This window comes from Rosa rugosa, chromosome 2 (genome assembly GCF_958449725.1).
Source record: "Rosa rugosa chromosome 2, drRosRugo1.1, whole genome shotgun sequence".
In the NCBI taxonomy this organism is placed as follows: domain Eukaryota; kingdom Viridiplantae; phylum Streptophyta; class Magnoliopsida; order Rosales; family Rosaceae; genus Rosa; species Rosa rugosa.
In genome coordinates, this window is record NC_084821.1 from 57,888,769 (window position 1) to 57,900,619 (window position 11,851).

General features: G+C 40.1%; 2 protein-coding genes across 4 annotated transcripts; one reads left to right on the forward strand and one right to left on the reverse strand.

Annotated features, from left to right (window-relative positions):
* Nucleotides 1–401: 401 nt before the first annotated feature.
* Nucleotides 402–4,996, reverse strand: LOC133728757 (pentatricopeptide repeat-containing protein At1g79540). Its single transcript, XM_062156189.1, has 2 exons — nucleotides 1,843–4,996; nucleotides 402–1,255 (listed from the first exon to the last, which is right to left on the reverse strand). Exon 1 carries the CDS (start codon nucleotides 4,890–4,892, stop codon nucleotides 2,553–2,555), a length of 2,340 nt encoding a protein of 779 aa, XP_062012173.1. The 5' UTR covers nucleotides 4,893–4,996; the 3' UTR covers nucleotides 402–1,255; nucleotides 1,843–2,552.
* Nucleotides 4,997–6,706: 1,710 nt separating this feature from the next.
* LOC133732478 (uncharacterized) lies at nucleotides 6,707–9,624 on the forward strand. Of its 3 annotated transcripts, XM_062160038.1 has the most exons (6): nucleotides 6,707–7,005; nucleotides 7,131–7,265; nucleotides 7,389–7,426; nucleotides 7,523–7,589; nucleotides 8,933–9,026; nucleotides 9,192–9,624. In XM_062160038.1, exons 1-6 carry the CDS (start codon nucleotides 6,817–6,819, stop codon nucleotides 9,329–9,331), a joined length of 663 nt encoding a protein of 220 aa, XP_062016022.1. In that variant the 5' UTR covers nucleotides 6,707–6,816; the 3' UTR covers nucleotides 9,332–9,624. The 3 variants fall into 3 exon arrangements, with proteins under 3 accessions (XP_062016022.1, XP_062016021.1, XP_062016023.1); XM_062160037.1 differs by having other exon boundaries at nucleotides 8,933–9,624; XM_062160039.1 differs by lacking the exon at nucleotides 9,192–9,624 and having other exon boundaries at nucleotides 8,886–9,021.
* Nucleotides 9,625–11,851: the final 2,227 nt, after the last annotated feature.

Below are 11,851 nucleotides of genomic sequence, written 5' to 3' on the forward strand. Positions count from 1 at the left end.
TGGTTTAAACATATTTATGAGGAGAAGAAAAGCTTCTGGGGTTGTTAGGTTGGTAATTAATGGATCATGCATGCATGTGATTTCCAATGAGAAGAGGAAAGAAATAGAAAAAGTTTGAACTTTGGGTGAATTCCATTTCCAGACCTTGATTGTGACACACATCAGCTATGACTCTACTTTGACTAGTGATAACAGCTCATGCATGCTAAGCAAGGATTCCGTTTCGGTTTGAAAGGGAAGCAGGGCACTACCATTTTTATTTTGTTTTGTTTTTTAGCTGAAACCAAAAATACCCTAAAATTTATAAAGAAGAAAAAGATACGAATGGGGGGGGGGGGGGGGGGGGGGGGGGGAACTAAACCACCCTCAACAACCAAAACAACTATAGTGGACTGTAGTAATTATTGAATACTTCAGAGATTACTTGCATCAATTGGATACAAATTTTGAGTAGTTAATTTCATGATCAATTTATTGAAGGAACAAGCAGAAGTTGGGTTGCCAAACGCGTTGTACGGACTTTAATCAATGGTCATTTATATACAGGACAAATGATGATTGTAGAGCCCTTCTACAAAGACTCTAAAACAGAGTGCATTGAGAAATTTTATTAGGACACCAATCTTGATCAATAAATCATGCCTCCCTGCTCTTAAGGCTTGGTTTGCACGATACTTTCCTATGAACTTCAAAAATTGACTGGCTCTTGGTTTTCTTACATTTCCATCCCGATACAGCCAATGTCCTCGAGGATTTAAAGCCAGAACTATCGCTTGAATGTCCAGCAACTCGACCCACATTGCATACTCCTTACTATGATACTGCCATTGAACAAAGACTTCAGTGATTGCAGCACGTTCTTTTCACCCTGTATTTATTGTAATCAACAGGCTGCTCTTGCATCATCCCATCATCATAGATATTATGCAAAATATCTGAAGGGGAAACGTAGCTTTTCAAGGCGTGACACAGGATAACTGGATGCAACTTTCAACCATTTGGAAGCTATGGTTACTGCCCTGGGAAGAAGCTCAAATGGCCAACAAAATCTTGGCATCAAAAGAGAACCATGCCTGTAAAGAACCAATCTGAGACATATAGGATCCACCACTGCAAATTCTTGATCTTTCAGCTCTTTTCTGATCAGCCTGCAAATTCATTCTATTTTTTTGCCATGGCCAAATTTGGTCTGAAAAAGAAAAAGAACTATATTCTGAGCCAATCCCCTTCATCAAGTCCAGCTTAATTGTGCCAGCTACATACCACAAGTAAAACAGGAGGTTAGTCATACACAACATGAAATGAAGGCATCTGAAAGGTAGTATGACCGGTGGTATTTCACGAAAACATCACAAATTTTTTGGGAAATTAATTCTAGTAAAAAATTGGAGACTTGGAAGAAATTCATCGTTCAATTCAACAATAAAGACTGGTAGGGGACTATGAACAGTGGAGGAATTTCAGTAATTGTCAAGAACTCAATATCAACAATGAAGACCAGTAGGGGACTATGAACAACACACAATTGTCAATAACTCAATATCTGTGTATGGCGAGGACTTGTAACAGTAACAAAAAAAAAAATTCTACTATACGGGTGGCCTAATATTTAAAAAAAAAAAAGAGATTAGGAAAGACAGAATATTACTTCAATATCTTTATTTTCCACACATGTAAGTGTCCACATAATCCAGCAACGTGCGAATTAGTATAAGAATAAAAATTTTAATATTTCAAGCAGATTAAAAGACAGAAACAAAAAATCAATAAAAGTATAAAACCATCCAGTTTCCTCCAACATCTTAAAAGGGTAAAGATTAGGTCTGAAACAATTTGAGTTACCTGAGTTTGTTGGATGCAAATTGCTGATAGTGATGGAGTCACAACAGGAGCAGTGCATATTGTTCAGCCGTTCCATCAGCAGATCAAGAGCAGTGCAAAAGAAAATTATATACTGAGATCAGCATTGCTAATCAGCAAAATACTTCAGTAATCAAAATTGTGTTTCAACCGTTTCCTGAGATACCGTGCACCATGCAATAATGAGGTCAGAAGAGTAGCTCTTTGTCAAAGTGGAAGGGAAAGATAACCTTCCTGTTTCTCAAGTTGATATTCTTACAAGGATTTCACTGTGTAAATTACAAAAAATTTGGATGCATAGAAAATGATCCATGTCATCCACTTCATAAGGAGCACTCTCCTACTTATTTCTCTGGTAATCTGAAAAATCTACAGCAACCCTCCTATGCACCAACACCAGTGAAAAAGACAAGGTTTGATGGAAGGGGGTGTCAGATTGTGCAACAAACTCTCTGTTCTAAAACAATTTCCGGACAGTAATCTCACATTGAACTGTTGAAGAAGTGTATCATGAGATTCATGGGCAAAAAATTCAATCAATGGAGTAGATATAATTTGACCAACAGACAAGCCTGGGAACGAACCACCGGTCAAGAATTGTTGCCATTTGTGGTTATAAGATCAAAGTAGCTCCTCCTTAGCGTCAGCCATGAACAAAATGTATTGACACAAATTACCAATTCCATCATGGTCTAGTGAAATTGTAGAAGTAACTTTGTAGTCTGGTGAAGACAAGCATCAAGATCATATCCAAAATTTCTCATCCTACGAATGAGATCAAAGGCACGGTCCTTTTTGTCTCGGGAACGAAGAAGACACTTGAGCAGCTTATTGCATATTTCGGGCATTAACATGAAACCCCTCTCCAGAGTATAATGGAAAACATTTATTGCCAGGTCCAAATTCCCTTCTTTGCAGAGACCATTTATCAAGTGCACACAACTTGGTGGAGTGACATTGACTTTGTACTCCTGAAGTACAGAAAACATTCTCAGAGCTTCACCCACTCTTTGCACCTGACACAAACCAATGAGCAAAATAGTGTATGGTCCTAAATCTAAATCTTTAAACTTTACATCCATTTCAAGTAAGCCTTGGATCGCCTTCTCAATTTGCCCCTCTTTAAAATTTTCCTCTATTGCTTTGATTGCTTCCTCTTCTCTGTGAGGAAGGCTGCTCAGGTACTTCAACCAAAGACTAACAGCTACCGAAACCTTGCTATTCCTGCAAGACCAAGTCATCAGTGATTTGTAAACTTCAGAGCTAGGTGTGCATCCATTCTTCACCATTTGATTAAAGACCACAAAGGCATCTTCTTCTCTTTCAACCCTTTGAAGTCCATCTATAAGTGTTCCATATGTAACAGAATCTGGGGCGATCCCTTTCAATTGCATATCCTTGAAGAGTTTGAAAGCACCATCTATGTTTCCATTTTTGCAAAACCCATTGATTAGAGTGTTGTAAGTGATGACGTCGGGGGCAACCCCACTACTAGCTAGCTGCATCAGAAGTTTATAGGCCTGAAGAATCAATCCTGACTCGCACAATTGCTCCACCTTCTTTTGAAGACTCGCACTATCAATAACCCGATCACTACCTTGAGAAAGACGAAGAAATAACGAAGGTTTTTTTCCTATCTCCATCTTGTAAAACAGCAACTGTGCATCCTCAAGCTTAGAAGCCTTACAAAGCCCATCAATAAGAGCATTGAAGGTTACAACAGAAGGAACACATCCAAGCTTCTCCATCTCATTGAATATCTGTGCTGCTTCCCCTATCAGCCCATTCCTGCACATACCACAAATGAGAATGGTGTAAGTGCAGGCATTAGGGAAGCAATCTTGCTTCGAAATCTCAAGATGGAGAGATCGAGCTTCATCCAAAAGACCTAAATCGCAGAACCCTTTGATGACAGCATTATAACAGTATGCATCTGGAACCAAACCTTTCTTACTCATCTCACTCAAGAAGTTCAGAGCATCCGTAACCCTGCCAGCGTCTGCCAGCCCCTTAATCAATATAGTACACAAGATAACGTCAAGCTTAATCCCCTCATCGATCAACTTCCCATACAACTCATGTGCCTCATCAAACCTCCTAGCTCTAAACAAACCCAAAATCAAGGAACTATATCCCTCCACTCCAAGAACATAACCATCCCTCTGCAACAACCTCACGAGCGCGTAAGCTTCGTCAAGCCTACCTAACTTACAATACCCATCAAGCAAAGCATGGTAAGTAATCACATCAGGAGTACACCCAGTTTCCTTCATCGTATCGACCAGCCTATGCGCATCATGGGCCCTCTTTGCCTTGCACAACCCGGAAATGATAATAGTATAAGTAACGGTATTGGGTGCAATCCCTCTCTGTGTCATCTCATCAAACATCTGAATCGCATCCTGGGTTTTCCTACTCTTGCAAAACCCATTGATCAAAATGCTATAGGTAGTCCTACTGGGACTAAGATTACACTTCAACATTTGGTTATACACAGCTAAAGCTAACAAAAACACTTCTTTCCTCACCAAAACATATAAAACCGCATTGTAAGTATAAACATCAGGCTTACAATCGAAATCCTTCATCCTTGAAAAAGCCTCCACCGCCTTCTCGGCAATGCCCAGCTTGTCATACCCTCTGATCAGCACAGAAAATGCATCACACCCGATTCGAATCCCGGAATCTCTGAACTCCTCCAGAGTCCTCCAGTAGAGTTCAACACCATTATCGTCCTCCAGGAGCATGTCGATCACTGTGGAACGACACATTCGGGTGCAAAGCTTGGATCTTTGGGTGGCCCAGATGAAGAGGCGAAAGCCCAATTGTGGGTTTGTGTGGTGTTCTTGGATCAGAGAGATGAGCTTGTTATTGGAGAGGTGTGAGATCAGGGATTCAGCGCCGTCGGATTTGTTGAGGATGGTGAGGAGGTCATGGGCGGTGGGAGATGGGTCTGGTTGGGTGTGGGAGTAGCGGCGCCGCCATGGGGGTTTGGGAATGAAGTAGTGGATGGGGCGGAGGAGGGGTTTCATGGTTTCTGTATATTCATGGAAGAACCATTTTTCAGGGTTTTTGCGGAAAAGCTGAATTCCAGTTGGTTTGGGAATCCAGGGATTTGCAATTACTCCAAAATTTGCTGCCCAATTTGGGGATTTAGGGTTTTTACTAAAGCTTAAAACTTTTGTAACCCTTTTGTCTAACCAAACGACGTCGTAGGCATTTTGGTATTTGACATTTTTACCTGGTGTGACTTTTTTATCAGTTTGACCGCAGAACCAAGTACCCAATGAAAAAAAGAATAGAATTGTCATTTAGTTTAGTAATTAATTATTGAACTGACCGAATATCAACTGATATTTCAAGTTTGGTAAGACTCAAGAATTATCGAAAAAGTAAAAGAAATAGCATTGGTATCTGTAACAACGGTCTAGACTCGGTTTTTGCTATCTCTCTGTGAGCTCCAAAAAACTCGGCCGGCTTGGGTCAAGGGTTTGCGACTTCCTCCTCGTCCGGCGGCGCTCGTTGGTAATGAGTTGCTACCGGACGGGTGTTTGAACACTATATGCCTGAAAGTCTTGTGGGATATGGTTTGGCTAGATGGTCTGACGATGAGCACCAGACGAAATCTAGAGCACGGTGGGCGGCGGTGCAACGGGGGTCGGCTTCGTCGAGACTCCTCCACACCGAGGATCGGCGACATGATGGCGGGGTGCTGGATCGGCTGCATCTTGAGAGGCTGGGTTCGAAGCAGCGTGGCTCAGTCGGGCTTTGACGTGAGCGCGGTGGTGAGGTTCGGAGTGGGATTGAGGCGGCGAGGTCTGGCGTTGGATCGGTGGTGCGAGGTCCGGCGTTGGATTGCAGGGGCGAAGTCTGGCGCTGGGTTGCGACGGTCGACGACCAGTGTGGCTGGAATTTGACTTTGGGCTCGGGTTAGGCCATTCTTGTTGGGCCTGAGTTAGGGCTGCTGTTGGGCTATTAGTTTTGGGTTGGGTTTTGACCTAGGCCCTATTTTTAGTTTAGTCTTTTTGATTAAACTAATTCCCTACTTTGTTAGGGAGCTATGCTTCTAGTTGTTTTTTAATGAGCGTCATCGAGTCTAGTTTACTCGACTTATTTACTATGTAGTAATTAATAGTCTATAGGCTTCCTTTATGAGCATGGAACCGTCAAATGATTGGACCTAATCTATGTATCACTATGCTACTACTACAAACTCTTTATCTACCCCTTGATGGTAGAGGGAAGATATGTAATGGCCCTTTCTGGCTTTCAATGAATGATAGTCGCTCTATTTGGGTTTGTTAAAAAAAAAAAAAATTATCGAAAAAGTTGGTTGGTTTTGATAAATACTGAATTTACCGATTATTAAAATATTAGTTATATGTTTGGTTTTCAATACATATACATGTATATGAAGAAATATAAACATATTATTTTCATAATAGTATTAACATTATTACTGATTGTTGTTACTAAATTGATAGTACATGTATTTTAAGTAACTTTGTAAAAGATTGTTATATAATTAGTTTTATTGAGCATGACAAGTCATATATGCAGAAGAGAGCTACAATTAAATAAGGGAGATGAATACAAAGTTTTCGACAATTTATTCAATTCAAAAATCCACCTATCGTTCGTTCTCATTTTTATTATAAAAGATATTTATTGTAAATTTAGTAATACCGAAAATCAAAATACCAAATTTAGTAGTTATGATTAGATATCAAAAATTTTAGTAGGTAATTAGTAGTTCTATTTTGAAACCGAAAATTTTAGTTTTAAAGTCGGTAAAACCTAAAATTTTAGTTTTAAAGTTGGTAAGTCCTACAAGCTCTACAAAAGAATGAATCTTTATCCATCAGGGGCGGAGAGAAAGAGTCATTGGTGGTTGACTATCACTGTGAGTCTCTCCGGTGTAGAAGGAGTGCAGGAAAAGAGAGAGAGTGAGAGACCATGTTGCTCCAATTTTGGAGCATTTCCAGCTGTGGTGCATTTCACAATTCTTGGGCTCTCACTCACTCAGGAAAGCACCATAATCTCATGTTTGACAAACCTCTCTGCCTCAGAAAGTCAAAACCATCCACACCCTTTTGCCTGAAAGCTCAGTTAGTAGATGAATTCGCTCAACTTGCCCATAACAAGGTGAAAACCAATTCCGGGTGTCTCTAAATTTTCATGCTTTCATTCGCAATTTTCAACTGTTGTTGGCTTGTATTGATGGTATGGTAACTGAATGAAATCTTGGTCATCTGTTTGTTTTTATAAAGGTTTTGGTTGCAGCTGGAGTTTGTGGGGTAATTGGGCAGCTGTCCAAGCCTTTCACTAATGTAATTCTGTATGGCAAAGAGTTTGATTTCAAGTCAACCCTTCAGGCCGGAGGCTTCCCTTCCACGCATTCCTCTGTAAGCTATTCTTAATTTTGTAATCCAATTATGTAAATGTAGAATCAAGTGATTGTTCATACTCTCAGTTGGATATCGACTCATGCCGAAAATTGCTTTTGTTGCTGTTTTCTCTATGTGTAGGCAATGGTGGCTACTGCAACAACGCTTGGCCTTGAAAGGTATGCACCATTTCTCATTTGTTTGCACCTGCATTTGGTTGAAAATTAAATCAATGAACTGATATTCGCTTCATGACTGTATTGGTTACGAATCAGGGGGCTGTCAGATTCGATATTTGGCTTGACTGTTGTTTATGCAGGCATTGTGATGTATGATGCCCAGGTATTAATGTTGACATATCTCTTTCTTTCTTTATCTGTTTTCTCGTTGATGCTATTAATTTGATAGGTCTACATATTTTGATTAATGAAAATTTGAGCTGAAATACTGTTTATGAGTTCTGAATTTGATGTATTTGACACTGAAAACAGCTTAATTCTAGCCAAACTTGATTTTTGTTCAATGGTAATATACTGTTTTGAAAATTTGGGATTGTTTGCTTGACAGGATTTGTGGTTCTAAAGTATTTGCAATCTAATTGTTGGTTTCATGAGGTCTGATTAAAGAGGAACGAAAAAGTGACTCTCTACTCATTTATTATGTTAGCATATCGGAATATCTGCTGATAATGCTCACCAACATAAAGTTGATGTTACAATAATATACGAGCAAATTAGCTTTTATCTAATGGGGTTTAGTCCAGAACTTACTTTTAGACAGATGACAGAAAGGGCACCAAAACATTAGAGTATTTCCTGTCTGACAGTCTAATAATGATGATACAAAATAGGTTGTTTCAATTAGTTAGAAGTATTAATGTGAGCGCATGCTGATTGTAGATTTATACTCTGCAAGTTGAGGGGCTGCATAGTATCTCTCTGTTCCATCTTAGTCATCAGGAAACAGATGCTTCAGAGTACTAAGGAATCACAGATGCAGTTACTAGTTTTCAGTACAATCAAAATAAAGAAAGACTTTATCTTTTTGTGAGACCGGTAAAAATATTGCATTCTTCTTATTCGATGCTGATGATAGAGGACTTTATTCTTTCTTGGAGCCTCTTCTTCTGCTTGTTATTACGATGTTTAACTGTTGGCATTCCCAGTTTAAACCTGACCAAGAGCCATTCTGCTGACAATGATTGATGGGGCAGTTTTGTACTTTTGAAATCCATACTCCACCTTGCCAGTATTTGTACTTGGTGGTTTGTCTATGGAGATATCATATGTAAAGCCCTGAACCTAGGCCTATTACACCTTTATATGCAAAATAGATTTTACATCAATGCTGTATAAGGAGGCTTCGAAACGTTCATTTTGGTCTATTAGGAAACCATAGTTTACTGATCCTATTGTGATTAACTGGCCACAGATCACATCAATCATAACGGTGGAACCTATTTGCATAAGGATGTCCATGTCTGATGTTTGATCAGTAAATATAGTATGAAAATATTCATTAGCTTTAGTGCTCATCTTTACTTCATGGGTTTCCTTCTCTGTTTTTGTTCCTTTTCCTTTAGACTTGCCCTATATGCAGTCTTTTGATGTGAAGTTTTACATTTGTACCTGCTCATAGGTCTCAAGTTCTGGACTAAAACTGAAGGGAGTTCCTTACTTTTTCAGGGGGTGAGAAGAGAAGCTGGAAACCACGCAAGAGTACTGAACAAAATACTGCCTCAAATTACAAGGGCGAACACAATCCCATCCCAAGATAGAGGTAGACTTAATTCTCAACCTAAACCATCATCTTCGTTACAGTTGGATAGGCTCAAGTCCCTTGCAAAGTCTTTTTCATCAAAAGCAACAAATGCCCCTTTAGTATCTCAGTCAATCACCGAAATGAGTCAAACCACTCAGACGCAGATCATGTCTTCTGGCTTAGGAACTGATGCTGAAGAAGGTTTAGAAAGAGCTGGAAGTTTTACTCCATTGAAAGAAACGATTGGCCACACTGAAGTTGAAGTCACAGCCGGTGCTCTTTTGGGTTTCTTAGTAGGCTTGGCAGTGTATACCACGTTGTGATCTAAAATGCTCATGTTTTATTTCCTAAATACAAAATTTAATTCCTATTCTTACTAGGATTAGCTTGAATCCAGCAAGTTTTGCCTTAAGCTACTTTAAGAGGGCGCATATTTCGGACCAATATACTTATTTATTTATCATTTTCACCATATGATGTAATACAGGTATACTTATGTATTTATTGCTTTCACCATACGAAGATATAATGTAATACAGTATTGTTGGACCACCATATTGTCGGGCCATAGTTTTTTTATGTTATGACATACTGTTAGCATGTTTTAATATTTTTATTTTTCAAAAAGAGATTCAAGTCGTAAAGATTATGTAGAAGAATATAAAATTTATTGAAGTATGGAAAAATAATTATGTATAAATATGATAATAATTTACTATATATTATAGTTATCCATAAAGTTTAGAATATAAAATTTATTGAAGTATGGAAAAATAATTATGTATAAATATGATAATAATTTACTATATATTATAGTTATCCATCAAGTAAACCTTATTTGCTATTTATTATGATGAATGAAATACCTAGCAGAGCGCTAGGGTTGGGGAACGCTGCCCCGCTCGGGGCCAGCGTCGCCTGTACCTTCTCCTTTTGGGAGATTCTTTTAGGCTTCGGCCTACTATTTCTTGGCCTTGCTAGGTTGACTGGTGGAGGTGAGGTATTGGTTTTTGATGCAGCGGCGACTTCTCGTGAATTCTCGGTCTGCTGGCCGGGATTTCTAGAGGATTCGGGGTGGTCTCAGGGCGAGAGGGTTTGTCGTGCTGGGCTGGGTCTTTCGGTGGTAGCGCTGAGGGATGATTCGGCTGCGGATCGGATTTCTGAGTCGGTGGCGGGGTGGTGTGGTCTTGGAAACTTGGTGAGGCTGCGATTGATGGGTTGGTGGCTGGGTATCCGGAGTCTTCCTCCGGATACGATCTTGGGTGGCGGAGGTCTGGGTGATTTTGATCGTGCAGGTGGCGGCGGTGCTCAGGTACAATCGGAAGTTGATTATCTGGTTTTGTTTGTTTTGTTTGATAAGGTCGGCGGCGGACGAGGAGGTGACTCCTGTTTGGACCCAAAATAAGCATTTTGGCCTGACAAGGCACGTCTTGTAGAAATTGAGCCAATATCAGTGACTCAAGCTATATATTGTCGACAAGCTCGAAATATATATTTAGAGGCTAAATAAAGCCTACTATGGAAGTATGACAAGTCAACTTTAGCATATTTTCCTACTTCGGCTAGGAAAAACCGAGCTAGACAAGGAAGGAGGGGTGGCAGACTAACCAAATGAAATCGAAATGTGCTGAAACTTTCCAGATCCATTCTAGACAGCCCAAGGATCATTTCTTATGAAGAGTGCAAGAGCTTTTTTTGAGTGGAAGGCCTTCAAACAATCAGCCCAATTTTCTACAGAAGCAAAACTGGAAAACTGGACCTGTAAGAGGTCCAGCAGCATTTTCGGCCCAACCACATGGAATAAAAATCTGAAAATTTGTCAGGATGATCTACACTCATAGTGGAACATTTCATATGAAGAAGTCGAAGGCATATAATGAAGTCTTGTTGGAGAAATAATTGAAGGAATAAAGGGGCAGAAACTGACCTAAAACCAGCTCAATATTCACATGTTCATGTTTCCTACCCACATGAAGAAAGCTAGATGCTTTTCTCTTTTTCCTTGGATATATTTTTCTACAACAATCTCTTTAATAGATCATCACCACTTCCATGTTGCTGCACCTTCATGCTTTGCTTTCATTTCATCTTTTCTCTATCTTTTCCATATTTTACAAGTGAACTTAGATCTACTTTCATTATTTTTCTTCCACTCATCATTTCACTCTTCTTTTTCTTCCCTATATAAACACCTTCTCCTCTCATTCTAAAAAACACATTCACAACACAACATCAAAACATCTCTAAGATGATCTAAGTTCTCTCTAGAGCAACCTCTCTAAGAGGAACTCTTCTCCTTCTCTTTCTCTTACCGGTGATCACACTCCTAGTCCTAGTCTTCTCAGAAGCCGACTTTCAGTGCCACCAAACTCTCTGTCAACGTGCTTCGGTCCTAGTCTCCTCGGGAGCCGACGGTAGTGCCACGACCACAACGGTTACAAAACCAGCCAAGCAAGGGTAACGCCCTAGCAACCCAGCCAAGCTAAAGTCACGCTTTAGCAAGATCTCAACATTTCCCGGTGATTTCGCTCTGCTCAATCTGCAATATTGAGTATCGATTGTGTTAACAAGAAGAAACTTCAGCAAAGTCCTCACCACGAGGCACAAAGAATCCCACGACGAGGTTGGTGCTCTCCTCGTCTACAATCGCTTGATAGAAGTCAGGTCAAGGGACACCCCCGACGACCGCACCCGAACGGTGCTGGCACGCCCGCGCAGAAAAGAGACTGTTGACCAGCTGCAGCAAAATTAGAGCCAAACAACTCCAATGGGTGTATTGCTGTCGGTGCGCATCACTTCTGGGTGTGGAGTTGCTGGTATGGTGGCGGAGAGGCCTTCATCTC